The 27,968-nt window shown below is 38.9% G+C and overlaps 1 protein-coding gene across 6 annotated transcripts; it reads right to left on the bottom strand.

Moving 5' to 3' along the window:
- Nucleotides 1-234: 234 nt before the first annotated feature.
- Nucleotides 235-26,929, bottom strand: ppp2r5cb (protein phosphatase 2, regulatory subunit B', gamma b). Of its 6 annotated transcripts, none has more exons than XM_072683740.1 (16): nucleotides 26,854-26,929; nucleotides 25,965-26,024; nucleotides 23,031-23,193; nucleotides 14,313-14,512; nucleotides 8,580-8,690; nucleotides 8,400-8,492; nucleotides 8,174-8,304; nucleotides 8,034-8,093; nucleotides 7,812-7,920; nucleotides 6,925-6,978; nucleotides 6,384-6,554; nucleotides 5,476-5,603; nucleotides 4,707-4,808; nucleotides 4,539-4,611; nucleotides 3,009-3,125; nucleotides 235-2,709 (listed from the first exon to the last, which is right to left on the bottom strand). In XM_072683740.1, the coding sequence occupies exons 1-16, from the start codon at nucleotides 26,887-26,889 to the stop codon at nucleotides 2,575-2,577; spliced, it is 1,743 nt and encodes a 580-aa protein (XP_072539841.1). In that variant the 5' UTR covers nucleotides 26,890-26,929; the 3' UTR covers nucleotides 235-2,574. The 6 variants fall into 6 exon arrangements, 5 of the variants coding, with proteins under 5 accessions (XP_072539841.1, XP_072539860.1, XP_072539849.1 ...); XR_011979929.1 differs by lacking the exon at nucleotides 235-2,709 and adding an exon at nucleotides 4,087-4,264 and having other exon boundaries at nucleotides 3,044-3,125; XM_072683759.1 differs by lacking the exon at nucleotides 3,009-3,125.
- Nucleotides 26,930-27,968: the final 1,039 nt, after the last annotated feature.

Here is a 27,968-nt window from a genome sequence, read left to right as displayed (position 1 = left end):
CTACTATATACTATTTATATAGATGTACACCAATTGAGCATTGGTTAAAAGCGCACACACACACACACACACACACACACACACACACACAAACACTAACGTACCACAGATCTCATCACATATGGCAGACTGCTGAAATAAAAGGTTGTGAATTACAAATTGATAAAAAAAAAGAGCATCTAAACCTAGATATTTCTAATGCAAACAGGTACAGAAGTCACATCATCCACTGTCTGCGGTTGCTAATAAGCCTTTATCTGTACATGAGAATTTGTACAAAGATCTAGCATTTAGGAATAGATAGAACATGAAAGTACATATGTACAACTTTACATGAAGCAAACTAGTAAGGGGGGGTATACTAAAAGGACACTTTGCAAAATGTGTATTTAATTAAAAGAACCAAAACCAAATAAAAATAAAATAAATAAAAATCAAAACAAAAACAACCAAAAACAAAAAAAAAAAGCCTCCAGAGATTTTTCATTTAAAGCCATTTAATCCAGGAAACTGGTCACCAAAACAAGCTGCAGTGTGCAGAGGAAGGGATGAAACGAACTTCAGTAGTGCTAAAATACACTACATCTTGTAAAGCACTAGTGTAAGTATGGAAACAAATCAAACGCAGTACCCTTTAAAAACAGCTGAGATACCTGGAGCGACAAACAAATTATTGGAGATTGTTATTATTTAAGACAATTTATAAAAAAATAAAATAAAAGACAGAGAGAAAATGTGAATCACGGTAGTTATATTTACAGTTTGCACATTCAAATCGAACATTAACAAGCTAATGCAGGCAAAAAAAAACAAACAAAAAAAAAACAAACTTTCGAGCATTTCGAGCACTTCACACAGACATACAAATACCCCCAGAATGCAAGGAGCTTCTCCTCAGCTCCAGTCACTTAACAGAGAATGGAAGTTCAAACAATGGTTCAGACTGACGACTACCAAAAGAAACTAAAGCAGATCAAACTCTTCTGCTGCAACACGAGATGGTTCAAAGTCAGAGTCCAACAATTATCATTTCTTTCTCTTCTCCTCTTAAGTTTGTGTGTGCTTTCTACGTTGTCCATGGAGTTACTTTAGCATCCACAGTCATGGTTTGACCCTTTAAGCCACTGCCATAGACCAGCCATACAGCTTGATCTTTTTACTTCTAGCTTATGCTTTGCAAATTAGATCTTTTCCAGCTGCTCTAGGTGCACTCTGTAATGGTAAATTGCTTCTAAATGAAAGACTTTTGGCTTTTAGGCAAGAAAGTTCACAGCCATCCTAGCTGAACGGTATTTTTCTAAAAGTCTTCCAACGTGTAAAAGGCACTCTATGCAAGTAAAGGCTTTTGTTTTACATCTGGATGCGAGCAGAACTCCCCATAAAGCACTAGTCTTGAGAGCTTGAATGCATAGTCCAAGCGACGTCCAAGAAACATGTGCACAGCTAGCTCTGATCAACATTCACAAAACAGAATCCCATCATCACTGTATATGTAATGACGCGCCTTAAAGCCCCAGGGACCCTACATAATAATTTGAGGTTTAAAAAAAAATGTATTGCAGTTCAGAATCTATACGGTCCCAGAGGATTCAGGATCCAGACATCTAAAAAGTGTAAAATATAGGGTCGCAGAGGAGGAGATGCATCAAACTATTTACCACTGTTTGAACCTCCATGCTCGCGCTGGGTGAGCGTATTGCCAGCTGTACTGTGTAGCTTTAAAAAAAAAATAAAAAATTGGCACACAGAACTTACTTCCTACACAGGAATATTAATCATGGACAGAAGCCTCCAAAAGAAAAGAAAAATAAAGTTCTGTTGCCAGTGACACTTGGCTGGGTTACAGTCCCCATTGCTGGACAAGAAAACACTCAAAACAAACATCACACATAAAACGACACAAACCACCAGTCCGAGGGCCGAAGCTGGAGGCAATAGCAGCTGTGTCCTAGCACTGAGGAAAAAACAATATTAGAGATGTACACACGCTTCCACCCAAAACTGTGCTTTTCTGTCCTCAAAAGAACAGAGGCTTTCGCTCAACTTAACACAATGGTCAGCAGTTGTACTGCAAGTGCTCCCGTGTCAAAAACAACCTGTTCATGTTTACCACCCTAGCACCTACATTTTAATAATGAATAATGATAACTAATGGTGGGAAGGGATTAAAAAAAAGCGCCAGTGCAGGCACATGTCTAGGTGGGGGAGAAAAGAAAAAAAAAAAAAAAAAAAAAAAAAAAAAAACACTGTGGAAAAAGACCACAAAAAAGCAAAAGTACACCTGAGAAGGTCTTTTAAAAAGACAGAAAAGGAAAGAGAGAGACAGAGAGAGAGACAGAGAGAGAGAGAGAGAGAGAGAGAGAGAGAGAGAGAGATGAAAGATGACCAGCGTAGGGGTCTGGGTGAGAGGGTCACTGAGGCTGTTTAAGGGAGCAGAGCTGGGTGTTTTCCAGGCCACACCAAGGCTGTCCCGTGCTGCTGCTTCCGCCATCAGTGCTATGCTGGGGCACTTTGCACTGGGCGTGCTGTGCCTGGCCACAGGAGTCTGGGCTGAGTCTGGGCTTCTCTAGTCCTTTAGTGGCCGTCGTGAGTGGCTATCATTTCCTCTGCGCGCCGGTGCGTTTCTAGGGCCTTTACCGTAGACATGTCCTGAGGCAGCTCTGATTTGCGGCGCATTAGGGGGCGCTCTTTCCGCTGGTCCCTCTGAAGCTAAAGCACAAAAATATTCATGTTGGTAAATCTGCAAAGTCATTTAAAAAACAAACAAAAAAAAAAAACACAAAACCCCAAAATCAGACCATGAGATGCTACCAATGCTTTAAAATACAGGTTCCAGCAATGACATTGCCCTCTTAAGTACCAATTCTTTCAAAAACACTTTCTGAAGTTCCAAAGTACATACTCCTGATTAAAGACGACAAGACCCTGAGACCCTGAGAACAAGACCACTATTTTAAGATCAAAATAATAACTTAAAAATAATAATTTAAGGACACTGAGTAAATTACCGGAGTAGCTTCCTCTTCTACTGTCTTTTTAAGCATCATGACATCATCCATCATTGTACCATCTGTTTCTATCTCCATTGGGCTGCCCAAGTTGGTGGAGTCAATATACATGAGGAACTATAAAAACACAAATCGACACCAACAAATTAACAAAAATAAACAGAAAAAAAAAAAATCCTGATGTATACTAAAACAGATGGTATGCTATGTGCCTTTTCTAATTAATTATTTTTAAGATGGACAGACATCAAAACTTCGTAAGCTAATACCTGGATTTACAGACCCTATTTACACTTCATCGCTTCACATGAATTGGGCAGGTCAGACTATCTGATCACGCAACAAACAAGTGTAACATGCAGCATCGGAGATGGACTGCTCAATCACTACTTAAACCACTTGAGGAGGAAGTTTCAGATGCAGCAGCCTTAACAGTCATTAGCTGTAGCTAAACATCTACAACAGGTCTGTGTCAGTACATTTCTCCAAATGAGTATTGTTTCTAGCAGTGGTAAACTGTGACTGTCAGACCTAGGTCTTCAGTTCAGGCCCCAAATGTCAAAACTCATGATGCTTATTTCTGCTATTCCCACTGTGGCATTCTAGTGCAATGATAACATTTATGCTTGTTCTAGTTTAAACACAAACATTTAAACCCTGATTTGAAGCATGTAATGTGCATTTTACCTTTACCTGTAACACTGCCAGTAAAGAGCCTTGCTGTTTTCCATCATTAACAATTGATTAAAACCTGGTGTCTTTGGGAAAACTGGTTCTATGTTCAGGGAATCAGAACTTTATTGGTTGATTGGTCCTAAATATGTTGGTGGCCAGTCTGATATGTCAGGCCTTCATCCTTGCCCCAAAGTCCCAAACTATAGGAGAGCTCATTGTCATTGATGTATTCACCCATATCCAGACTGGACAATTTTTTTTTTACCAATCAAGACTTTATAATAAAAAATGACTGTACCATAGAAGTATGATAACAATCATAAATTCTACTAAATTCAAAATTGTTTTATTCCAGAAATCATAAGCCCTCTGAAGGCTTAGAATAGCCTTTGGAACAACTCACTGAACACATGAAGCCATAATCAATCAAAAAAAAAATCAAATCTTCAATGCTGAAACCAGCAGTCATTATTCTCTCATTACTCCTTCCTCTTGCACAGCAAAGGGGGGGGATCTGTATTCAGAGCTTTCTTGTTTGTATTCAGAGCTTTCTTGTTCATTTCTTGTTTTATGCTCCCCGTCTACTTAGAAAAAGCACAAACAAGATATACTATATCAAACCACTATGACAAAGGGAAACAGATCTGAACAGTTCTGTAGTTTTTGGCATACATGCTCTTGCTTCTTAATATTTAGCCAAAAAGTTGATATCACTGATATCATGTTTGGTCTCTTCATATCAGTATTTTCAAGCTCAAAATACTCTGTTTTACTGGTGCTGGCATTTGGCCCCCTCGGTGAGTGACAAGAGCAACAAACTGAAATGGCATATCTAGAATCAAATCTAGACCTCACCTGTGGGTTGGACTTAGCAAGGTTCTCTATTTTTATCCACGCTTCCTCACGCTCCTTCCACTTCATCTTCTCTCTAAAAGACACAAAAGAAAAAACCCACATGTAAGTTTAAGAGTGTGCATATATCAAAACAGAACAGGAGTTCAAAATTAATGAAAGTTTTCCTACTTATTTTTCTCTGCTCTGAACTGCTGTGTGCAGTCATCAAAGAGTTTCTGATTCATCTCCATAAAGAGCTTCAGCGCATTGTAGATCAACCCATGGATTGTCCTGAAAGAAAGAAAGCATGCAAGAAGAGAAAGCTTAGAAGGTTATGTAATTTTACTTGGACACACTTAACACAAAATAACACCCAACAAAGTTTGTTAAAGAAACTACAACATTAAAGCCACCAATGTGCCTAAATGACTAGACATTTACATTTACGGCATTTAGCAGACGCTCTTATCCAGAGCGACTTACAAAGTGCTTTGCTATTTACCCAAGAAAACCTCAGCTAGTTAGAATAGGCTAATAATTCAAAAGATACCTCCAAGCTTAGACATTGCTAAACACAATACAATAAGGCGACCATAGAACTATTTGTCCAAGTACTCTCGGAAGAGGTGGGTCTTCAGTTTGCGTTTGAAGACAGCGAGCGACAAATGAATAGCAGCCACAGTAGCTTTTAGGCTCTTACTTTAAGTGCCTGTACTCTTCTAAATCTCCATCTCTCTAAAGCTCAAGTTAGTTAAGAAGCAAACCATATTTAATTCCACATACACTGATATGTATCTGACTTGGCACATCATTTCATGATCCATGATTTTTGTTCAAAGTCTATAGATGTTTCAGTAAAAGCTTTTCTTCTTACAAGACTTCTCTGAAAACACTCTGCAACCCACCCAGTACAAGAAGAAAGTATGTTATCCGGCCTGCTTAAGAAGATCTGACTCACTTGTTCCAGTGGGTTTTGGAGTTCCGGTAAAGAGAGGGGAACATGATGGGCAAGATCTTGGCTGCATTGTCGCTGATCAGACTCATAATGTACTCATTGTTCCAGTAGTACAGGGCCCGCTCTGCAACCTGTAGTAATACAGCATGTCAAAGTCTGACACACAAACAAATGTGGGCACACGATGACCCAGCACACACAACAATCATCTAGCTGAGCAAGTTTCTTTTGAACCCAGCATCAAATCTGGCGGGCCTAATAAGCCTTTCGTGCCTCGACAGTATAGTTTTTATTCATTTTGGCAGGAGATTTCATTTCATTTCATTTTTATTTTACCTGATAATTGACTTTATAGAGAAGATAAAAAAAAAATAAAATAAAAAACACATCTGACCTTTAAATATACACATCCTCAGGTTTTTAATCCTGCTCAGGTTCCATATAAAGTAATATCACTAAAAACCCAATGGTGCTCAGATTTAAACTCTGGTCATTCAAACATTTCTTAGAACAACTGTACAAATGTTATTTTCTTCATAGGAGGGCTGCAACTAACAACTGTTTCTAAAAAAATCAATGAATCACTAATAGATTAAAACAAATAGTCTCAAAAGTATGCTTCCATTAGTTCTGCTTCCTTTGCTGCTATTCCTTTTAAGATTTAGGAATCCCATATTTCCACCTACATTCTTCAAACAAAGCAACTCTGCGTCACTCAGTTTATTCAGCTCAATGTTTACAAAATGTTGTCTACCACCATGTTTAATGGTTTCCATTACCTTTCAAAAGTACATAATAGGGGTTGAAATGTGATGTGAAATGCAGAAAATGAAACCGTGCAAACAATTGTAGAGCTTGTCGCCTACAATATTTCCCTTTATTAAAATATTTCAAAAACAGTGTGGGCTGACCTGAAAGTGTGGACTGGAGACACATTTAGCTAACTGTCTGAAGAGTGGCTCCATTACTTTGACAAACTCAGAGGGCTCAATGACATCCAGGATTTCCTCCAGCTCATTGAGGAACATCACCTCTTTTGGACTATGGGTCTTTGGCCAGTATTTTAGAAGAGCCATTACCACCTGTAGGTAAAAATAAATAAATAAATAAATCCTAAAAATGTAAAAATAAAGTACCAAACAAAGCACTTGGTGAAAACTATAAACATTAATGTAAAAGTTTATTTTTATACAAAATAAGTAAACATGCATAATATGCAAATCAATTGATAACAAATCAATACTAACAAAGAAGGTATGCTTTACTGCCCAGTTCCAACAAAGATCACATTTCAGATACAGAGTCAGTCACCAACAACAAGAAGGCTATAGGTCATTCAATGAGTTCTAACACCTAACAGGCATATTCTCTGCATACAGCCATCTTTTGTTGCCTATTTATAAAGTGTCAAACAGTTGGTGAGTAAAACTGTGAACAAAGAGGCGAACATACCGGCTCAGTGAGGGTGCTGTCCTTCTCTAAAAACTGTACCACACAGTATGCCAGCTACAGAGAAAACACAAAGAGAAAACAACAATTATGCAGACAGCAACGGTAACATATTGGTATTTAATCACAACCTCCTACCTATATTAAATTACTAGGTAACAGAAGACTTTTCCTGTGTAGTTGCTGCTGTCGGAAATAAATAGTTACATGAAAAACTGAAAGTGCAAATAAACACAATGTGTTTGTAGTATTTAGGAATTGTTCACATTTTTGTTGTCGTTTCATTTAGGAATGTTTTTTCCTCCTTTCAGGCAACAATGTTTTTATAGAATAATGATTCAAATTTTAAATTTGTCCAATTTGTTTAAAAGGTAGTTGGCATAATGCTGTGAAGATTTTACTTTCTTGCATTTTATAATGCATGCGTGAGTTCCATCAACATTACTCTAATGGTGTCACCAGCCAGTGTTTAGGTCACCAATTACAGAACAGACACAGGGAGATCATTTGCATTGCGGTGCTGTACCGTTCTCTCCCGTTTTTAAGCTTTTTTTGTGGACTAGGGGAGGAGCCATCAAAACGCATTCAGTCACATTTTTATACTTATTACTTTTTATATTAGTTCAGAACAAATCTAAATGACTGACTAAACAAAAGACAGTGTGGTGACTTCACAGCACAGACGGAACCACAACTTTAAGTCTACATGTATTTACAGACACAAAGCTGCTCAGAATCACTTTTAACGTCCTCGTGTGGTGCTCTCCCACACTGTGTGGGTTGTGGGGATGCCTCGTGCACCACTATTTTCCACAACATTCCATCGCGTACAGCAAAACTAGAGACGCTATCTGCAGACAGCAAAGGCTCAGATGACACGTAAAACATACCTGTGGGTGGTAAACACTGAGAGACTTGACTTTATGCAAAGGCAGCAAAACTTTCAATAGGAAAATCTTGTGCTCTTCTTTCAGCGGTAAGGCAAATCCGTTGATTATGCTGAAAAATGAGAGAGGTGTAACACTTCTTACTAATCATCTCAAGTTTTACCAGAGAACGAAACACTGATGTATGGATAAAACACAGCAACGCTTATGAAAAAAGAAGCATACCTTCCTAATATTTCCAGTAACTCAGCTATTCCATTATGATGTTCAGTTTCATAGATGAACCTGAAATCAGTGAGTTAGAGAATAAAAGAGGCTGCCAGATAACAGACACCTTTAATATACACTATTTTCTACAGCCTTACCTATAGAATATGTTATTGATCTGCTTCCTGATGTATGCTCTAAGGCCCAGAAATTTCCCATAAATACGATGTAGAGTGGTCTTCAGGAAGTCTCTTTCCCTAGGGTCTTCACTGTCAAAGAGTTCTAACAGCTGAAAAACAAAACTATAATTAGAGCACTTCCTGTTTAGCTGAAACTTGAAAACAACTACTTAAAACAAAGTAGAAATACACTTAATGCCCATACCTGCATTACAAATCGCTGGTCTATGTATTTTTTGGCTATGTTTGGTTGGAAGTCTGGGGACTCTAAAAATCGCAGAAAAAATTCATAGACAAGCTGGGGAAGGAAAGAGAGAGCATAAAATGAGCAAGTGGTGTAGTGTGGATAGCTGTTGAGGGTATGAGAGTATGCATGTACATATACCTGCAGGTGTGGCCATGCAGCCTCTAACGTAGGCTCATCTTCCTCTGGGTCAAACTCTGCCCCTGTTGGGTTGGACGAGGGCGGTAATGTCCTAAACATGTTGACTGCAAACTGCACAAAACAAACAAAAACGAACATTAACAATAATATTAATACTAAAGTAATCAGGCAGAATAACAACACAGTCAACAGTGGAAAATGTGGTAAACCTATGAAGTCACAATATTTAAAGACATTTTCCATACTACATGATCTTTATTGTGACACTTAAACAGAAAATACACATGATGTTCGATTTTCAAAACTACCATAAAAACTGTACAATGATGATTAAAACTCAATGAAATTGGTCTAATAGGATATTCATGACACGCTTGGAAAAGCATATTGTTTTTCATGTCAAATTATATCGGCATACTGCACACCTCTACATGTAGCCAAACATAATAAATACAGAGCTACCGAAAACCAAACTGTCCACAATCACCCTGCAACCTTAAAACTCTGGGCAGCTAAACAAGCCACCAACACTGTAGTACAGTAGCTTTAAACACACCCAGTTTACCTGAGGAATGGTTTCTAAATTAGTTCATTCACTGAATCAGGTATGCAGGGAACAGAGAAAACTCTTATATGTGCAATGTGGGAAGATGTATTGCAAGACCCAAGGCTGCATCCAAAACCAGGTACTACTATACTACAAATACCATTGTAGTGCATCCACCTTTAATGGTAGTGTACCATTTCTGACATACTATTTATTTTTGGTGCAGCCCAGGACTGAGAACCACTGCCCTAGCAGATGCTAGAAACATGAGAAGTTGCACTTCACTTAAAATGTGCCCACAAAATGAATAAGCATGCACCTCGGTCACAACCACAGAAACAGAAAACTGCACTGCCTTTGTAAGCTTCTCTATGCAATGATGGGGAGATATACAGCGGAATGTACAATCTTATGCATAGGTTTTAGCAACCCTGGGTCAAAATGACAGGTTTTTGATTTACAAAAGTGAACATATCTACACAAATCTGCAAATTCTAAAGCATGGATACTGCTTATGCACATGAAATACCTCAATTCCCCACCCAAACATGTTATTAGAAAATCAACAAAATGTGTCATTTGACTAGGGGGCCCAAACTTTTGACTGTGCATCACTGATGCCCAATTAAAACCTTACCATCTCCATTGTTGTCAGATTTTTTTTTTTTTTTTTTAAACAATCATTTGAACCCTGTAAATGCTCCTGTACCCTGTAAATGTAGGGAGCATTTACAGGGTTCAAATGATTGTTTAAAAAAAAAAATAATAATAATAATACAATGGACAACAATGGAGATGGTAAGGTGTAAATAACAGAGAACCAGACCAATAGAAATAACTTCTATTCAGAGGTAATGGAAAACATTTTACCTTCTCCTTTAAGTTTTTAGAGATTAGCCATTTTAGAGATGTTTTTCATTGGACAGTATAGTCTAGACCAATTCTGGAGTCACACAACACCACAAATGTGTGCAATAATATAAATTTTATTTTTTTACTGCCCATCACAAGCTACCCTGTTGGAGCACATTGCTTTTACTTCATTTAGAATTTTTCAAATCTGTCAAATTTAATTCACTAAACCTGGCAATTAACAGAGGAGCTGAATCAGGTGTGTTTAAACAGGGAAGTTGTCAACTGTACCAGAGACCAGTCCACTAGAACCAGGTTTGAAGAACCCCTATGAACATTGAAAGCACTAATCTGTGCAGTACTGCAAATGTAAACACATTATAGATCTCACTATGCAAACACAATTAATGTGAACAAACTTTTCAGAGGTGAAACAAAGCAAAAAGCTATAAAAAAAAAACAACAGCATTCAAGTGTGTCAGAATTCATGCCATTTCTCAAATAGATCGTCACTGCAGTAGTCGTGCAGTAGATGTTGGCGTTACACCAGATCACATGAGCTGTTTGCATGAAGTGTTTGGCATGCACGGTCAAGTGTGAAAGCCCCTCCCTCCCCCAAACAAGCCCAGAATAGATCCTGACTCGAGTATTTAAACGTCAGTAAAAGTAAAAATGCCACATCATGAAAAAATAATACTTAATTTATTTACACTTAGCTGAACCAAAATGTTTACAAGAGCTGCATAAAAATACAACACAGTCTTGTTCTCATAGCATAAAATGCCCCCTTCATTATATTCCCATGTTTGTCCATATTTTCCACTGTCTTATATGATGTTTATTATTTTCATCCTTCCCTTTAAATGTCTAACAAAGTCTATTTCACATGAGGAGCATCTCTTCCAAAGGTGTGGTTCTTTCTTTTGAGTGTATTCCAAATGAAAATTGTCTTCCTCATTTGTTCTAACATCTGTGTTAGAAGTAATCACTTGGATAACATGGTTGTGACATTCCTCAGAGTGGTAAATTGACATTTGCGAAAGTTTGTGAAAAAAAAAAATGCAAAAAAAAGACCTTGACGTTTGATGTCAACATTTGTGTTACTACTTAAAAAAAAAAACTAAAATGTTGTAAAAGCTCTGTGTGCATCCACAAGTTGTATACAACGAACAGTTCAATCTTCTCTTAGTTCGTAGTAGTAATTTGAGACTTCAAGACTACATGTTTTAACAGAGCTGAGCTTCACTTGACAGACAAATATAGAGCCATATAAATATGTATGTAAATATTTATAGTTGGAGACAATCAGCCAATCAACTTAATATTAACATAATTAATAAATGAACTGCTTGCAGGAACTGTCCATAACTGCTTGGTCAAAATAAGGGCACAAAAATGTACTGGAGCAAAAATAATGACTTTAAGTTACTTTTACCTTATCTCAACTTTTTTTTTCCGCTTTGTGTGACGTTTCTGTGAAGTTTGGGTACTTCCCCCAAACACCCAGACATATTATGAATATGTTTGCTTACATTCTAATTATTTTATTACTATAAGCTCTGTAGACAAAGCAAGCCCATTATCTCAGTGTCTAATAAATCGCTTCTGTTGTACCACACTGAACCTTAATTACTGTCTGGTCTGACAAAGGCAACAGTGTACACACACAGAAAATAAACATAAGATTGCACTCCTCAGGGTTCAGACTCATCTCTCCACTTTGATGATAAAAGCAGAGAACTTCAAAGTGTCTACGTTCTTAAGGGAGTGGGATGAGCGAACTCTAGGGTGAGAGTATATTATCATGGTGATTTTGCAGGGCTTTGCATTTTTTATTCTCCTGCGCTGATCAAATACAAGCAGAATCAGAAGAATGAGTCAATTTGCACTTCGATCAGCAGTGTGTTCCTGCTGAACATGAAGCCCGGTCTTTGATAAATATCAAAGGGATGTTATTCAGCACTGAAATGGCCAATGTTGGCACCATGAAGCTTTGGCCAGGTACACTAAATCACTCTTGCTAAATGAAAAGCCCTTGGCCAAACAAAAAAGGCTCCATAAAAGGAAAGGTAAGAAACATTTGAAATCAACTGCCAACAACACTGGCTCCAGCTTTTGATATCCCCTTTTAGGAATGCCAGTCATGATTTCAATGTATCGTTAACATTTTTAAGTTTAATTTGGGAAGCACCTAAACCAGAAGTATTCACTCCTGTGACCATTAATTAACAGATTAGTCATAACAGGTAAGTCGGAGCAGGAAAATCAAACTGTGGAGTGTAACACACACACACACACACACACACACACACACACACACACACACACACACACACACACACACACACACACAACTTTAAACAAGAATAGATTGACACTGTACTTTACCAGAAATGTAACCCTTTGTTATGACATTTGCAAGTTAGCTCTGGTGCATCCTACTTCAAACAGTGCTTCAGATTCTAAATCTGAATATGAAGAACCTATCAAGCCTCAAGAGTGTGTAGCACATATTTAAGTGTTATTACTTGGAGTAAAATGGTCTCTTGACCAAGGCCATTAATCAATGCTTTCACTATACTGTACATTTTTAGGCTTGTTTTTGTATGTTTATGACGAACAAATGTGTCAGACCCTGTCATGTTTAAAAAAAAAAAAAAAAAAAAAAAAAAAAAAAAAAAAGAAAATGAACATAACTGAAAGCTTTTCAGACTTGATGCTAGAATGTTAACAGGCTGAACAATCACAGTTAAAATGGCTGACCATCAGGCCTAGTCTCCGCCCTGAATTACACGACTTGATAAATGAACAGCATGGTTGTGTTATGTTTTTGTCATGTTTAGTTACCTTTGCTGCACTGCTTTTGAAATTGCTAGTGAAATATTAATGCTACTTCAGTACATAGAGTCAACTGTCCTTAATAGCTTTGAGATGAAAAAGTAGCATTACATTGACACCATAAGAAATTTAAAGAGACATGTTTAACTGAGGGGAAAAAAGAGGAAAGAAAAAAAAATAAAAAAATTCAGCTCTGCCACAAGACCGTCAGTTCTGTCAAACACATAAAATCATAAATTGACTATGAGAAAAAGAATATTCATGAATTAGTTCATCCTTAACTGTGCAGATAAAGGAGGGATTATGTGTTCACCATCCATTTTAGGAATGAAAGCAAGTATTTTATTCTAGCACTAATGCATGCAGAGATAGCACAATGCATGTTTCTCATAGTTTAAAATGTCCTCTTTATGACTCATGGTTCATATCTGAGGGAAAAAAGCAAGCCATGAGAAAACTGCCAATGAACCTGCAAGGCATGGCCGTCAAGGCACAAATCAGGGAAAGGATACAAAAAACATTTCTGTGGCATTGAAAGTAAGCAAGAATCCTATTCACCACAAGCTTACTAAAATGATATTTTTTTTTAAGACTTCTTGTGTTATTAAAAAAAAATTACAAATCTGACCATCCAACCAAACTGAGCAATTGGGGTCAAATGGGCTTGGCCAGACAGTTAACTAAGATCCCATCTGGTCACTAAATTGGATACAGAGTTGTATTGTGAAGATGGGGGGACCTGGGAACCTGGGAATTTACCAAAAGATACTGAACGTGGTAAGACCATAAGCAGTAACATTTTTTGGTTTGATGAAACGAAGACTGAACTATTTGGCCACAATTCCCAACCGTGTGTGTGGAGGAAACCAGGCACTGAGCATCATCATTATTATCATCTCTGCAGTCATACACAGTGGTGGCAGCATCATGCTGTGGTGACGTTTTACTATGACAGGGACTGTAAGACTAGTCAGGATAAGGAGAGGAATATAAAAGAAAAAAATAAAGCAATGTGAAACCCTTTTCCATGTTTTATATGAGAAAAGAAAATCAACTGAATCAACTTTAAGATGAGTCTCAAACATGTGGGTAACTTGCAAGGGTCTGAAAACCTTTTTGCAGACCGTTCCTTTTAGAGTAGATTGGTCTATACAGACTGTTGTTTGTGCGCCTTAATGCAAGTTTCTGGTGAAATATATATATATATATATATATATGTGTTTTAATACATTTTCAGAGCCAGTTCACATGTCGGAATTCAATCCCAAACCACCACTGGAGATTCACCACTGAAAATCCCATTGGACTTGAGCACTACACAGCACAGGTTATTGATTTACTCAGACTCTTTGCATTTTGTGACAGAATCAGTGTCTGTGACCATTCATGGGGACAATCCTTTGCATCTACTCTGTTAGAACTCTAACACAAAGTAGAGGCACAGTACATCAACTATCTGCTGCGGCACTGATTTCTGCCAGGATGTATTCACTCACCATGTGTACCACCTCTGGGTATATGGGCTCAGTGATGACATTTCTGTTGTGTGTAATGTATTCCACCATTTCACTGAGCGCCGCCCGCTTCACCTCCTTCCATTTCAGGTCACTCAGCGGGTCGGATACAAAGTCAAAGAGCACACAGCACTGGCGCAACTTCTGCACAAACAGCTTCTCCTGCTCCGCGGGGGGCACATCTACAGAAAGAAAGGGAGGAGAAAAAAAAAAAAAGATATATTCAGATAGATATATTTATATTTTGACCTGTTTTTCCCCCCTTTGCGCATCTTCTTTTGGGTACGTTGGTTAAAAAAAAAAAACTGCAGGGGTTGTACTCTACATGTAGAATGTACCCATATTTAACATGCCAAACAGTCAGCCAAGAGACCCCAGACAATGTAAAAAAAAAACAAAAAAAACAGTGCAATAAAAAAAAAGCGGGCAAATACCCACATTTAGCCAAAAGTGAAAAGCGTGCAATTTGTGTATTGTTAAACTCACTCTTTCATGAACTCAAATCACATTGACATGAAAGTGGGTGTGGGTGGAAGTGTTTAGCTCAGTGGCTGGGGAGAAAAAACAAGCTAGAATATTTATGAACAGTTTGCAGGGTGTTTTACGCTATCACTTTAACCCCCCCCCTCCTCCTCCTCGAAGTAGTGCCTGGTTTTTAAATCAAGAATAATAACCAGTGGCTTCCTTTTTCGCCCAAGAAGTGGAGCCCAGAAACTCAAGCACTAAGGCTAGATTATCTGATAGCTTTTCGCTGGGATTGAGTCCAGCTTTCTGTCACACACCTGTAATTGTAGAAAGACAAGTACTGTAGAGAGTCCCAAACAGTTAATTTGCTCTTAAAATAACATGACCCCAAAAGCAAATGTAGGGACTGCCTTTAATGGCAAGAGAGTCTTCTTTCTGGTCAGTCTGCTACTTGAGTTTTGCTCAGTCCTATGACATTAAGATGACAATCATCCTGATCACCACAACCATCACTACTGTGTTTTAGCAACATCCATGGCCATATTCCTTATTCTTTCAAAATGCTACACTGAATTATCCTCCTAGGTTTGTGTACAAGAAATGTTTGGGATACTTATTTATTCTTACGCAGAGAGGGAATAGACCAAGATTCAAACAAAAGAGCTGCATCCTGCAAGGGCAGGGCAATCTTCGACCAAGACAAATCTTTCAAAAAAGCTTTTCTACAACTTGATCTTCGGAGCTTTTTACTTTTATTATTTATATTGTTTGTATATTGCTAATTTATCAACTTTTTGTAAGTGTTTGTGTCTTGCTATCCCTCATCTTATCTCATACAAAAGTCAAGTCAAGACAGTCCAGTTGTAGGCACAACAATGTAATAATCGTCTTTTGCTGTGAGAATTTTTAAAATCATTCCTGCTATGTTTTTGTTGTCCCCTTCACAGATGCTGTTTACCAGTTAAAAATTCAAATTTGTTTTGGTTTGCCCACCAAAAATGCCAAATAACCACTGATCGATATTAGGCAAGAGAGGTTCCTTTGTAGAGAGATTTGTAGGTTCATTTCATACACAGAGGTCAAATTGCTTTACATTACATTAAATTAATACATTTGTTTGTATATTTAAGATGTATTGTTTTAAACAAAGTAAAATTAGAATTAGTGCCACTACAGAATAAAAGGTACAGTAGATCTAGAAAAACAATGTTTTAAATGGAGGCCAAATGAAGAGTATTTTCAGCATGGATTTAATTGATTCAAATAATGGCTTTTTAAACTCTCTCTGTCAACAGGTTCCATTTAAGAGCAGCATGTAATCGACTAGTCCCTTAAAAACATGGAGTTCCACTCTGTTCACATTGCTGCAGAGCATCAGTGAAATGCACTGGTTCGACACCATTAAACGGTCTTTATACCAGTATCAGTGTCTTAAAGTGTATTCTGTAAAATACTGGTAAGAGTTTCAGAATGGGGATGATGTGAGCTCTGGGTGAGAACTTTAGCAGCTGTATTTTTAACTGGAGCCGTTTGATGGTCTTCTAACTGATTCCTCCAAATAAGACAATTACAGTAACAAACTTCGGATGAGATCCTCCAGGTCTGGTTCAGGCAGAGAATACTCCTAAGGTGATAAAATGCTGATTTATTAACTGCTTTAACATGGCTGCTAAAACTGAGATCAAAGTCCATTCATATGCCAGGGGTTACGTGCTAGTTCATAAAGGCGCCTGGCCATAATTGCAGCTCTGACGCTGTCAACATGTCGGACAGCTTGACTCACTTTTGCACAGCAGTAAATGTAGCTTTACTTTTGCACATTTTCCCACTAACAAAACACACAGAATTGTAGGACTTGATAAAGGGTCTAGTAGCAAGCAGGGTACAAACTACATTTACCATTTGCTTTCTTTGCAGTAATGTAAGCTACACAGTGTTAAAAGGGAACACGAATATAGTTCTGATCATTATAAACTTTCTTTGGGTACAACATTCACACAGACACTGTTGACCACTTTCAAAGGAAAAGAGATACAGCAACATTCATAAGCAGCACACTGGACTGACTGGTCACTAAAACGCTCACTGTTTGTAGCATTTATAAAAGGACTGCTGCGTTGCACTGAGAAAAGTGTAAACACCTTTTCCTCTTTGAAAACAACAAGGAACACGCCCTGTAACTGTAAGGATAAGAGGGATAGTCCCCCTCTATACATACGCACACACACACACACACACATACACACACTTCCCCAAGCTGTGACCTCACTTCCTTTGACATCGGCAGTCTCAGTGGGGGATGGGAGAGGCAGAAGACAGTAAAACAGCTCCAACCCCCACCACCACCACCTTCTTGCTAATATTTTCAACCGTGCTCCAACTAAGGCTTCCTCAATTGTTTATTTGAAACATGTGCTACTCTTTCAGCTCCCCCCCCCCCTCCCGAAAAAAAAAAAAACACAAGCAGAACCTAACCCTGGCAGACAAACCAGACTATTTTCTTACAAGCAAGCTGAAAAAATCCCATTTTTTCTATAACCTACAACCAAAAAAAAAAAAAATCTTTCCACTACAGCAAACACAGCGGGTGCATAGCAACATTCTTACCCCTACCTCCCCACCCCCTACCCCCTCTACGGACAATGAAATAGAACGGCTCACCTCTAAAGTGCATGAGGGCCACGGGCTGAAAAGGCCCGTTTGAGCTTGGTGCATCCAAAACCATCCTGCTCTCTTCCTTAGAGCATGTTAACATCTATCTGTCCACAACGGCGGGAGAAGCTGGCTCAGCTAAGACGAGGACCTAGCCTCCATTTCAGCACCAGCACTCTCAGCAGAAAATGAAGCCTCACTGCCGCTAGAGGGAATCAGCTAGCTAGTGATGTCATCCACCAAGAAGACACCAGTGACTGGCTGAGCAGAATCACATGACTTGGCCACGGGCCTGCAAGCTCAGAAGGCTTTCTATTGGCCGTCCAGTCTGAAACAGGGTGGGACTTTTGCTATGAAAAACACACACACACACACACACACACACACACACACACCCCTTTCCGCTAACCTTTTCCACCGTTGTACTCCCACGTCAAAGAAACTTTCAAATAACATCTCTAATAAGTGGAATGGAACAGGTCTGTCCTGTTGGGCTGACATTTTTAGTAAGGCAAAAAATAACAGTAATAGGGATGCAGATTACATATTTCCATGGATATGACTGCTGATGCACATTTGCATATATAAAAACTTGTTTTTCCCTTTGCCACTTGAATCTGGTAGTAATAGTAATATTGATCATCATCATCATCTAAGCCACTGTGTCAACTTTTTAAAAAAAGATTAAGATTTGCTTCTACAAATATTACAGACGTTTACAGCATTACTTGGGGGTTGGGGCACTGGACTGCATGGTGGGGTTCAATACATCTATAGTATTTTGATGCAAATCAGTTGGAGGGGAAAGGAAGGAGGGGATAAATAAATAAATAAATAGGGATGTCCCGATCCAATTCAGTGATTCAGGCATTTTTAATGGATCAGGTATTGGCTTTAAGGTTCCGATCCCGAATTTCGTTGTAGCAGAGTGCCATCTGGCATCCTCTAGGTGCCATTAATAGAGATTATCCTCAGCTGCTGAATGGGCCAAACTTCTAATTTTTTGTAAAACCACCCTAGACAGAGTTCATCTGTGAGTGTGGTGGCCAGTTAGCAGCCAAAACAAAAGCTAAAAGTTGTCTTCTAATGTTAACTTTCCATTCCACCTTAGTTACATACCTGCTGTACTATTTAAGATGGAATGAGGAAATTATTCAAATTTGTGAACAAGGTAAACTTTAGCTTAGAGCCTTGCAGTAAACGTGCCAGAGAAACAAACAGCTCACAGAGCCGAAGCTAAAAGAGTGCGTTAGTTATTATGTCAGAAGAGGATGATTTTAAACTCTTCACTGTTCCTTAATAAGGCTGTCTACTTTCTGCAGCTTTTTTCCACACTGCCAAAATCACACAGTTTGGTTGTAGTTGTGCAACGACAAACATTCTATTTAGTTATCTCCATTTGGGAAGATATAATTACTCCTGCACAGTCTTTACTCTTGAATTACGCCTGGTTAGAAACCAAACCAGAGCATGGCGCAAATGTGCTGTTATCCCAGAGAGAACCACACTCCTTTCTTTGGTTCTAAACCAGCTCTGATCATTCATAATCGCAGTGACAACAGTGCAGAGTTGTAAAGGAACTGGGAGCTGAATGGTCAGGTAGGTCAGTCCCACTGAATTATAAAGATACTAAACATGGCAGAATTTAAATCAGCCGTTTAAAAAGCTGCGTCCAATCACAGTAAATCAGTTCAGAATTTAGTCTGATTATAGAAACTGCTTATCATTTATTATTAGCACATCTTACCCACGTTGTGGGTCTGTATTGTTTATAGAAACACAAAGATCAGATTGGATCGGTCGATAGTTAGCATTAGGAGACCCGGATCAGAGGGGGGTTTCTAAAAAATAAATAAATAAATAAATAAATACACAAAAAACTTGATAAGGACATGAAAAATATGACATATATAGCTTTAGAGATTTTGCTGCAGTCAGCGAATTCATAAGACATTTTCACACACATGGGGAACTCTTTAGCAAGAATTACCCAGACACTTTTACCAATGTTTGCTGCATTTTGCTGCTGCACCACTGTGACATAATTTCCCCACATGCACAACAAACAGGCAACCGCACTGAAAAAGTTAAGTGCTGACAGGAAACCACATATCAGCTCGCTTTTAGCAGCGGGCCTGCAGCTGCCATATGTCGCCTCATCAGAGCTGAAATGCACATGATGCTGTGCAAGAAGAGGAGGACACCAGCTCTCTGCTACTGAGTGACAGGGTAATTTAGGCCACATCACAGCCTGAAAGGTTTGTTTCAGATGCATTTGTGAGGAGACAGTCTCCATTATTAAGGGTAAAGTCCAAAATATCGAAGAAAGATTTGCTTATTTAAGTGTGACAAATGTACTTCTGCAATTCTAATGAAGTAGAAAAAAAAAGATAACCCAGCATCAAAAAAAGAATCAAATGTAGGTTGGTTCTTGGATTAGCCAGTACTCAAGTTGAACTGTACCAGAGCCCATTCTGCCCTGTCTGACGCCAACACTGACTCGAGTGGACTAAAAACAGCACTGAGAGTCATTGATCTGCATTAATGCACATGACCTGAACATAATGTTTCAGAGAGAGAGGACACTGCAATCCAGGGTCATATATTACAAGAGACTCATGTCCACAACCCCCCCTCCAATAAAAGGCTTATCTGTGCTGTAGTCTGTTTAAAAGGAGCTCCTGTTGTTCTGATACTTCACTACAGGAATTAACTGCCCCTGCAATACAGTCTGGATTTATTTGCAGGCACATTCAGAACTAAAACAGAACGGACGTCAACAGTTCATCAAGCAGTAATTGCTGCCAACAGTGGATTCATCCAAAACCTTATCGGTTATGCTGCAACCTGTATCCACCTACAGTTGTTTAAATTATGAACACCCCAAACAATAAAGCTGACAGCTGACATGTGTGTTACAAGCACTGGGTTTTCTTTGGCACATCAATTTACTGCAGTTACACTTTGAATTCAGACAAGGCAAAAACAAATTCAATTTGTAAATAATGTAAAAAATGAGCAGAAATAAATCAGTCAGCAAAAAGTTGAACACACTGCAGGACAATCAGGTAGTTCTGCTCCTCCCAATGATCACAGAAGGCATCCCGGTGTCAGGCTAGTCCTAAAATCTTCTCAGGTCATCCTGTGGTGTGGGGTGTAAATAATCTATTCTTCACCCTTCCAATATGTTCGCTGTCCAGTTGCGTAAACAGTGTTGATGATTTGTATTAACCTTTAACAAACATACATTAATTATACCATAAATATAAGGCTTCCCTACAAAGCCCACACTGTTATCATATATAAATGTTATATTTATAAAATAAAACTAGCACAGTAATTGGAGTTGTGGCCATTGAACATGTTTGTTTGGATTTAAAGTCTCATTTGTTCAGGAGATATTCTGCAAGATTTCACGACCGGAGAGCCAGAATAGGTGGATGTGTTTAAAAAGGGTATGGTGTTTTAGTCTGGATAAATCCATTAGTGCCTGTGCTGTGTTACTAAAAGATGACCAATTCTGTAAAATGGGCAGAATCTCAGTAAATATAAAATAGGCAGGATCTCATTATCTGTATTATATTATAATGTCCTTCATAAAATACAAATAAATAAGTCCTGCAGTGTGTCCAGGTGTAATTTAATATTTACCATCAGGACAAAGCAAAACTTCACCGCTAGAGGGAAACATTTGAAGCTGTGGTCAAGCAGGTCTGTCCTACTGGTCAGTCAAAACAAAACCCTCAACTTGATCTGAACTGAGAAGAGGACACTTAGTATGGACCTCAAACCCTGTTCCGGTCAGCTGGATTCTAAACCTTCATACTCAGCGAATTAAACAAAAGGGCAGACCCAGAAACCCATTATGAGAAACAATGACTGCGGTCAGCTTTTTTAGTATAGAGCTACAGACAAGACTAATTTACTGAATTATTTCACTTTCACTTCTGAAAATGTTTATTTCTGTTCCTATTCCTACAGGATTCCTACTTAAACATGTCTCTGACTAATAGTTTCTAATGAATGCAAAAGTTTAACCAAGAACAACAAACTACGAGCAATAAACAGTACGCAGTCTCATGTTTCCATAGTTCACAGGTTTTACAGAGACAGCAAGACAATGTGCCCTGCCCATTTTGTTGGTATCAGCAAACCCAGAAACATAAGGACTGGAGAATTAAAGTTCTCAGGATTAGCTCCAAATATAGCCACTTGAAATAAATCCAGGACATAGTCTTATCCACTTATGTCTACTGGTCGATTTCATGGCTTTCAATTGCATAACTGAGTTTTAAAGGAGGTCCCAAGATGCCTCATATTCCTTTTGCTCTAACAAATAAAAATGCATCAAGCATAAAAAGATGTAGACCTGTTAATATTGGTCCTCAGCTTGTTCCAAACTGGCATAATTCTGCTTTATTTAAATGTATTCAGCCATATGTAAAAGACACCCCAATCAGGTCAGCAAGACTTTTCCATTATTGGAAATATGCATGCCATTAATATTGTTTTTAAGGTGAATTCGGAGCAACGTCAGTCTACACTTCCACACACACACTAATCTGTCAGAAACACTGCAAGATTTTGTACGGCTAGAAAAATGTCTAAAGAAATATTGTCATTGGACCATTCAGATTTAAATAAGCCCAAGTGATATGATGAAGCATTTATTTTGTTCTAAACATTGAGTGCTGTTTGGTTACTCTCCCTTATCAATTTAGCTACACTTATAACTGTTATAACTGTATAACTGTATAACTGATCTGTGCACCCCTAATCAAAAGGCAAGCATGTTCTGGTGAAAGTAAGAAAACCACTGCGAATCCTGTATTCAGCAGGTCATATTAATTAGTAGTATTTCAAGTTATTATCAAGTCACTAGTAATTACTAATAAGTATTTCAACTTCATATGGATCATTAGAAAAAAAAAAAAAAACACAGAACAAGTACATCAACCTCACCTCAGTCAATAGCTTTCAAGAATCTTTGTTAAAATGTGGCATTTAAGTGCTAAATTGAAGTTCTGCTTTACAGTTTATTGCTTTCTGTTCAGCTTTTTAAAGCCCTCAGCAACACTGACGTACAGCCTGCAGTCCAACTGGGTCACATGTGTTCAACCATATCTATTGTTCAGAATTAGATAAGACATGTACACAGGCTTGGTTAAGAACATCTCGTTCACTGAACAGAGTCACACACTCATTAATATCCCAGGTATTTCAAGCGCTATGCAAAGAACAACAGTGAGCCTACATTGTAAAACCTCTGCTATCCTTTGATGATGCTGTGGAGAAGCCAGAGTGTAGTCCACAGCAATATGGGTTTGGCAAGTCTTTGTTTAAGAGGCCATCTAGCGTTTTAACAGATCCGTACAGCTCTTACTTTCTGCTCATTTCTTACACCATTAAAAATGTTTTTTAAAAAGCAATTTCATATTGAAAAGACGTGATGCAGAGAGTGCCATTAGCTGCCTGTTACATTTCAAGTCTATTGTTTGAGGTTAGCAGAGCGAGTGGATTGTTCTCACTGGTTTGCCTGAAAGATTTATTTATGTAGATCCACATAAACCTATTGAGCTTTACCTTTGAATGCAGGCAGTTTTTGGAGCTCCCTGTTATTGCTGAGGCTAAAGCGAGAGGAGCTTTGTCTCTTTTCCTTTTTGACAGGGGCTTGGGATCCAGACTGCTTCCCCTTCAGCAGCTGTGTGGTGGGTGGCACGCTATTGCTGCCTTTCCTGTTTGATCCCTAATGGGAGGAGAGGAAAAGAAGAAGAAGAAGAGGAGAGAACAAGTCAGGTTTCTTCTCATTATTTAGCTTTTCATGTCCAGCGTTTTTCTATGGAGTCTATGGAGACCAGATACTTTTGGACATATTATGCAAGTCGTTAAGTTTCCACAAGCAGACATCTGAAGGCTCAGAACTGCATGAGTCAGACATCAACCTGCACAGTACAGAAGGGGGGGGGGGGGAGACACTGGGCTGTAATGCAGGGAAGTGTTAAAAATGAACTGCAAGTGATTCATCAAGCTTTAAAATAATAATTTAAAAAAAGTCTTTACTACATATCTTAACTATTCAGCTTTTCAAGGCTAGCACACTAACCATAATGGCTAGCTTAGCATTCAAGACATTTTTAAATTAAATTAAATGTGCTAGGTGATGTGAGGGTGGACATCTCATACTGTTCAAGAAAAAGCATCATATTATGGGCATATAGTCTTAAAGAATCAGCCCGTTTAAGCTTAGTTCAGCAGCACGTCTGCACGCATGAAACAGAAATAAATGGTCTATGGTAGGGCAGAAACTAAGGGCTGTTTTTGACTATGGCTTAACATTTGATTAGTGGGCTACACCTATACTGTGGGGCTTTTCACACATTTCTTTCTCGCTTCTCATAACATATGAAGTGTGGCTAACGTTCCCATGGCTTCTTTAGCGGTAAAATATTAAAGACCTGCCCACAACACTATACACAACATAACGTGTCAGACTACATCTTTAGCTTTGGACATATGAAGCCAATATTGCTAAAAAGCAATGGATGTCAGTGTCAATTTTTTACCAGCTTTACAGCTCCAGAGGAAAAAGTAACAGGCACAAACATGTTTTGACCGATTAGCAACATTTAAGCAAAAATGTGTAAAGTTCAGACAAAATTACAGTCAAGTCCATAAGTATTTGGACAGTGATAATTTCAGTTATTTAGCTTCTGCATGCCACCATGACAAATAAGAAATGAAGCAATCAAGATGTGTTTGAAAATTCAAAAGGTTTAACAAAAATATTATATTTATTGTTTAGGAATCGCAGCCTTTTTTTTCCCTTTTTAAAACATAGTCTCTCTATTTTCACAGGCTCCAAAGAAACTGGCCTATCAACTGATAAGCAGCTTCACAGCCAGGTGTGGCCTGTTCCCTCATTATTGCCTGACAAATTATGGAGATAAATGGTCTGGAAATTATTCCAAGTGTTGAATTTGTATTCGGTAGCTGGAACTCTTACCATGTGGTCTAAGACGTGACTATGCAAACGAAAGAACACTTTCAAGGAGGTAGTCTACAATAAAGTCAACAATCAAGAGATGCTTTAATGAATGCAAATACAAAGGGTTTACCACAAGCACACCACTGGTAATATTCAAGAACAGAAAGGTCACAGACTCAATTTAGAGATTCTATAAAAAGTCTCAGTTCTGAAAGAAGATTCAGACAGATGAAACCAAGAATTGAGTGCAGAGAAGGAAAGCAAGAGTTTATGGACAAAAGCATACAACCTCATCTATCAAACAAGATGAAGGCACAGGCTGGGATGTTATAGCATGGGCACGTATGTATGCCTGGTGAATGGAACTGGGTCACTGGTGTTTACTGATTATGTGACTGCTGATAGAAACAGCAGGATGAATGCTAAAGTGTACAGAGCTACACTTTCTACTCAGGTTCAGTCAAAAGCTGCAAAACTAATAGACTGATGCTTACCGAACAAAAGGATAATGGCTCAAACAAAGCAAACCCAAGAGCTTCATGAGACAAAGAAATGTGTGTTCTTCAGTGGCAGAGTCTGTTATCTCATCACAATCCAACTGAGGACGCTTTTCACTTACTGAGGACAAAATTAAAGCCATGAAGCCACAGTAAAGGCGTGGCAAAGAATCTCAACAGTGGAAAATCAGCTTTAAGTGATGTCCATGGGTTTCAGACTTCAGGCAGTCAACAAATGTAAATCAGTGCAGTGTATTAAAAAGAATATTTATATTTATAATGATTAGGTTTGTCATATTACTTTTAAGTCTATAGAAAAATGAGTGGAGTATGTAAAAATGGTCAGGGCATTATTTCTGTTAATTCTCCTGAATTGAAGCTGAAAGTCTACATAATGAATCACATCTTGACCTCTTCGGTTCGAATCCACTGACATGACGTACAGTGGCAAAATTAATAAAATGTTGCCTCAACAGTGGAGATGGTGTAATGATGTGGCAAATGTTTTCTTGGCACACTTTGGGCCCATTAATGCCAATCAATCATTGCCTAAATGCCACAGTCTATTTGAGTATTGCTGCTGACCATCTGCATCCCCTTTCATATCCACAATCTACCCCTCTTCTACCTATTAACCTACCCATCTTCTAACGACTACTTCCAGCAAGATGACGCACGTCACAAAGCAGAAGTCACGTCAAACTGGTTTCATGAAAATGACGATTCAGAGTGCAGGGTTCTGCAGTGGCCTCCCCAGTCACATTATACTGAATCCTATACACTATTTGTGGATGTAGTAGAAACTGTGTGATGCCATCATGTCACCTGGGACCAGAATCTCAAAGGAATCGTTCCAACATCTTGGGGAATCGATACTGAAGAACCGAGGCTGCATTGGAAGCAAAGGGAGGCCCTACCCAGTAGCACAGAGTGGAGTACTGGTTGGTCACATAGACCAGTACAGAATAATATTGAACTAGCCCTAGCAAGGTTCCCTAACTACATGCCTGGTTAAGGTTATTAGGTTAACGTTACCTCATGATCCGAGTTTTCTTGCCCTGCAGTTTTGCCGACTTTGCCCGACTTTGGCGAATCCTACAAACAGGAATAAGGCATGAGTATAATTCCCGATATGCTCAAATAAGGCAAAACAAAGAAATAAATAAAGAAAACACACATATATAACTGCTGATCGTGTTCAACCGTATGCAAAGTCAAACGGACCGTTAAATTAGACCACCACATTATCAACGGGAGCAGCTAGCTAGCTAGACATTTAGCTAGACATTTAGCTAGCTAGTTAGCTAGCTACAGCAATGCTAACACTAGTTAGTGCTACATTCATGGCCGTGAATGTGGCATATAATTTTGAGTAAAGCAGCTAGCTACATCACTGCCTTATCTGTACAGATGAAAAACACTGCAGCAATGTTGCAATTTTCTAATGTTAGCTAGCAACAGCTAGCACTAGCTAGCTAAACAGGCTAGCTGACAGGCTGAGCTGTTCCGCATCAGGGGACTATAACGGTAGCTAGCTAGCACTAGCTAGCACTAGCTAAATAACTCAGCAGACTTAGCTAGTTAACACCACAATGGGCTTTAAGAATATCATTTGAAATTGGTCAGCTTTTTAATTCTGGACTACATGCAGCTAGTATAAACTTTAAACTAGTGCTTCAGTGCGTCCACATAATACACAGCTAGCTAGCTAAAGTGAGAGGTAGACAAACTTGGCGTTAGCGGGTGTCTCAACATTAGCGCTAGCACTACGCCCCACCGACCTGGGCAGATGAAGCCCACTACTCCTGAGCAGTGTTTAGGGGGGCTTTTGTCTGCTTGCAGACTCCTTAGTCTAAGATACGCTTATCGCGGATCGATAACTAGCGTTCAGACCTAAAGAAAAACTGTGAAAAAAGCAACTTACCTTGTCTTTTTTCGTTTTGTTCGGCATCGCATTCATGTGTCCGACCCTACCCTGCAGACTGAGACTCGCTCCGTGACAGCAGTGAACGACTCGTCTTTCCCCTCATATCTGATAGGCTGCTGATAGCCAGCTAGCTCGATCTGTCAGCGACACACTGACATGCCCCTCGCCTGGGTGGAAGGTGGACTAGTCTAGATTTCGTTTTTACGCTATATATAAATTTAAGCTCAGTGTAAAAGTAGAAAAGGACGATTCCCGTGTGTCGTGCACGGTTTTGCTGTGAGATCCGAACCAGTTTTCTGAATTCCCGTCAGTGTAGGAGCGAGCGCCGACTGATCTGGGATCAGGGTTGTCTTTTAATAATAATGACTTTACTGACAGAAACAGACCCTACATCAGGACTCCTGCTCTGAGAAGCTTCAGAAATACTGGTCTAGTGCGGGTAATGTTATGGTGTACGATGAAAGTAGGTTTGCTCCTACAGATGGGATGTTAGTTTTCAATAATGGAGTAATAGCCTTTTTCTCAGTCACACCTAATGATGCAGGTACACGATATAAATGCTTACTGTTTATGAGACCTTCATAAGAAACGAATGAATGAAATGAATGCAGAACAATATTAGTTAGCTAGTACAGTGGTCCAAAAGCCTGGTCCTGGATCACCCCCTGTACCAGCAGCCTGGTGTTTTCACAGCTCTCAACACAAGAGCCAAATAATCAGCCAATTAACAAAGCCCTTTCAGATCAGTTCAGGTGGATGTGCTCTGAGCAGAAACTACACCTCAACCCTACAGAGCAGTGAGCACTGCGGGGTCAGGATTGGGGAACTATGCTTCTGGAGAAAGAAAATCAGGTTCTGGTGCCATCTGCTGCTCAAAACATGAGCCCTCATGGTTTCTTCAACTGAAATGGCTGACCTGCCTTGAGTTAGGCTTCATATGAAGTGTGTGTGTGTGGTGAGGAAAGTTATGATTGTGCTTCGGTCAATATAATATTTTTCTTAACCAAGAGCATAGTAACGGCACTGTCTTGTAATGCATCTTGTTGCTGTCAAAACACACAAAAATGTATATTTGAAATGGTACCTTTACAGAAAGCCAAACCACTTTTAAC

The sequence above is a fragment of the Salminus brasiliensis genome, chromosome 1 (genome assembly GCF_030463535.1).
Source record: "Salminus brasiliensis chromosome 1, fSalBra1.hap2, whole genome shotgun sequence".
NCBI lineage: Eukaryota > Metazoa > Chordata > Actinopteri > Characiformes > Bryconidae > Salminus > Salminus brasiliensis.
Note: the sequence above shows the minus strand (reverse complement) of the source record. Positions and strands in the feature narration are given on the sequence as shown.

What these genes read in the sequence shown, in the direction of transcription:
- ppp2r5cb (XM_072683740.1), bottom strand. Translation starts at nt 26,889, where the DNA reads ATGAATGCGATGCCGAACAAAACGAAAAAAGACAAG. An exon ending in TTCAGAGCAGAGAAAAATAA is followed by an intron (nt 4,612 to 4,706) that starts GTAGGAAAACTT and finishes TGTGTCTTTTAG; the next exon opens with AGAGAAGATGAAGTGGAAGG. An exon ending in TTGCTAAGTCCAACCCACAG is followed by an intron (nt 3,126 to 4,538) that starts GTGAGGTCTAGA and finishes GTGTTTTTATAG; the next exon opens with TTCCTCATGTATATTGACTC.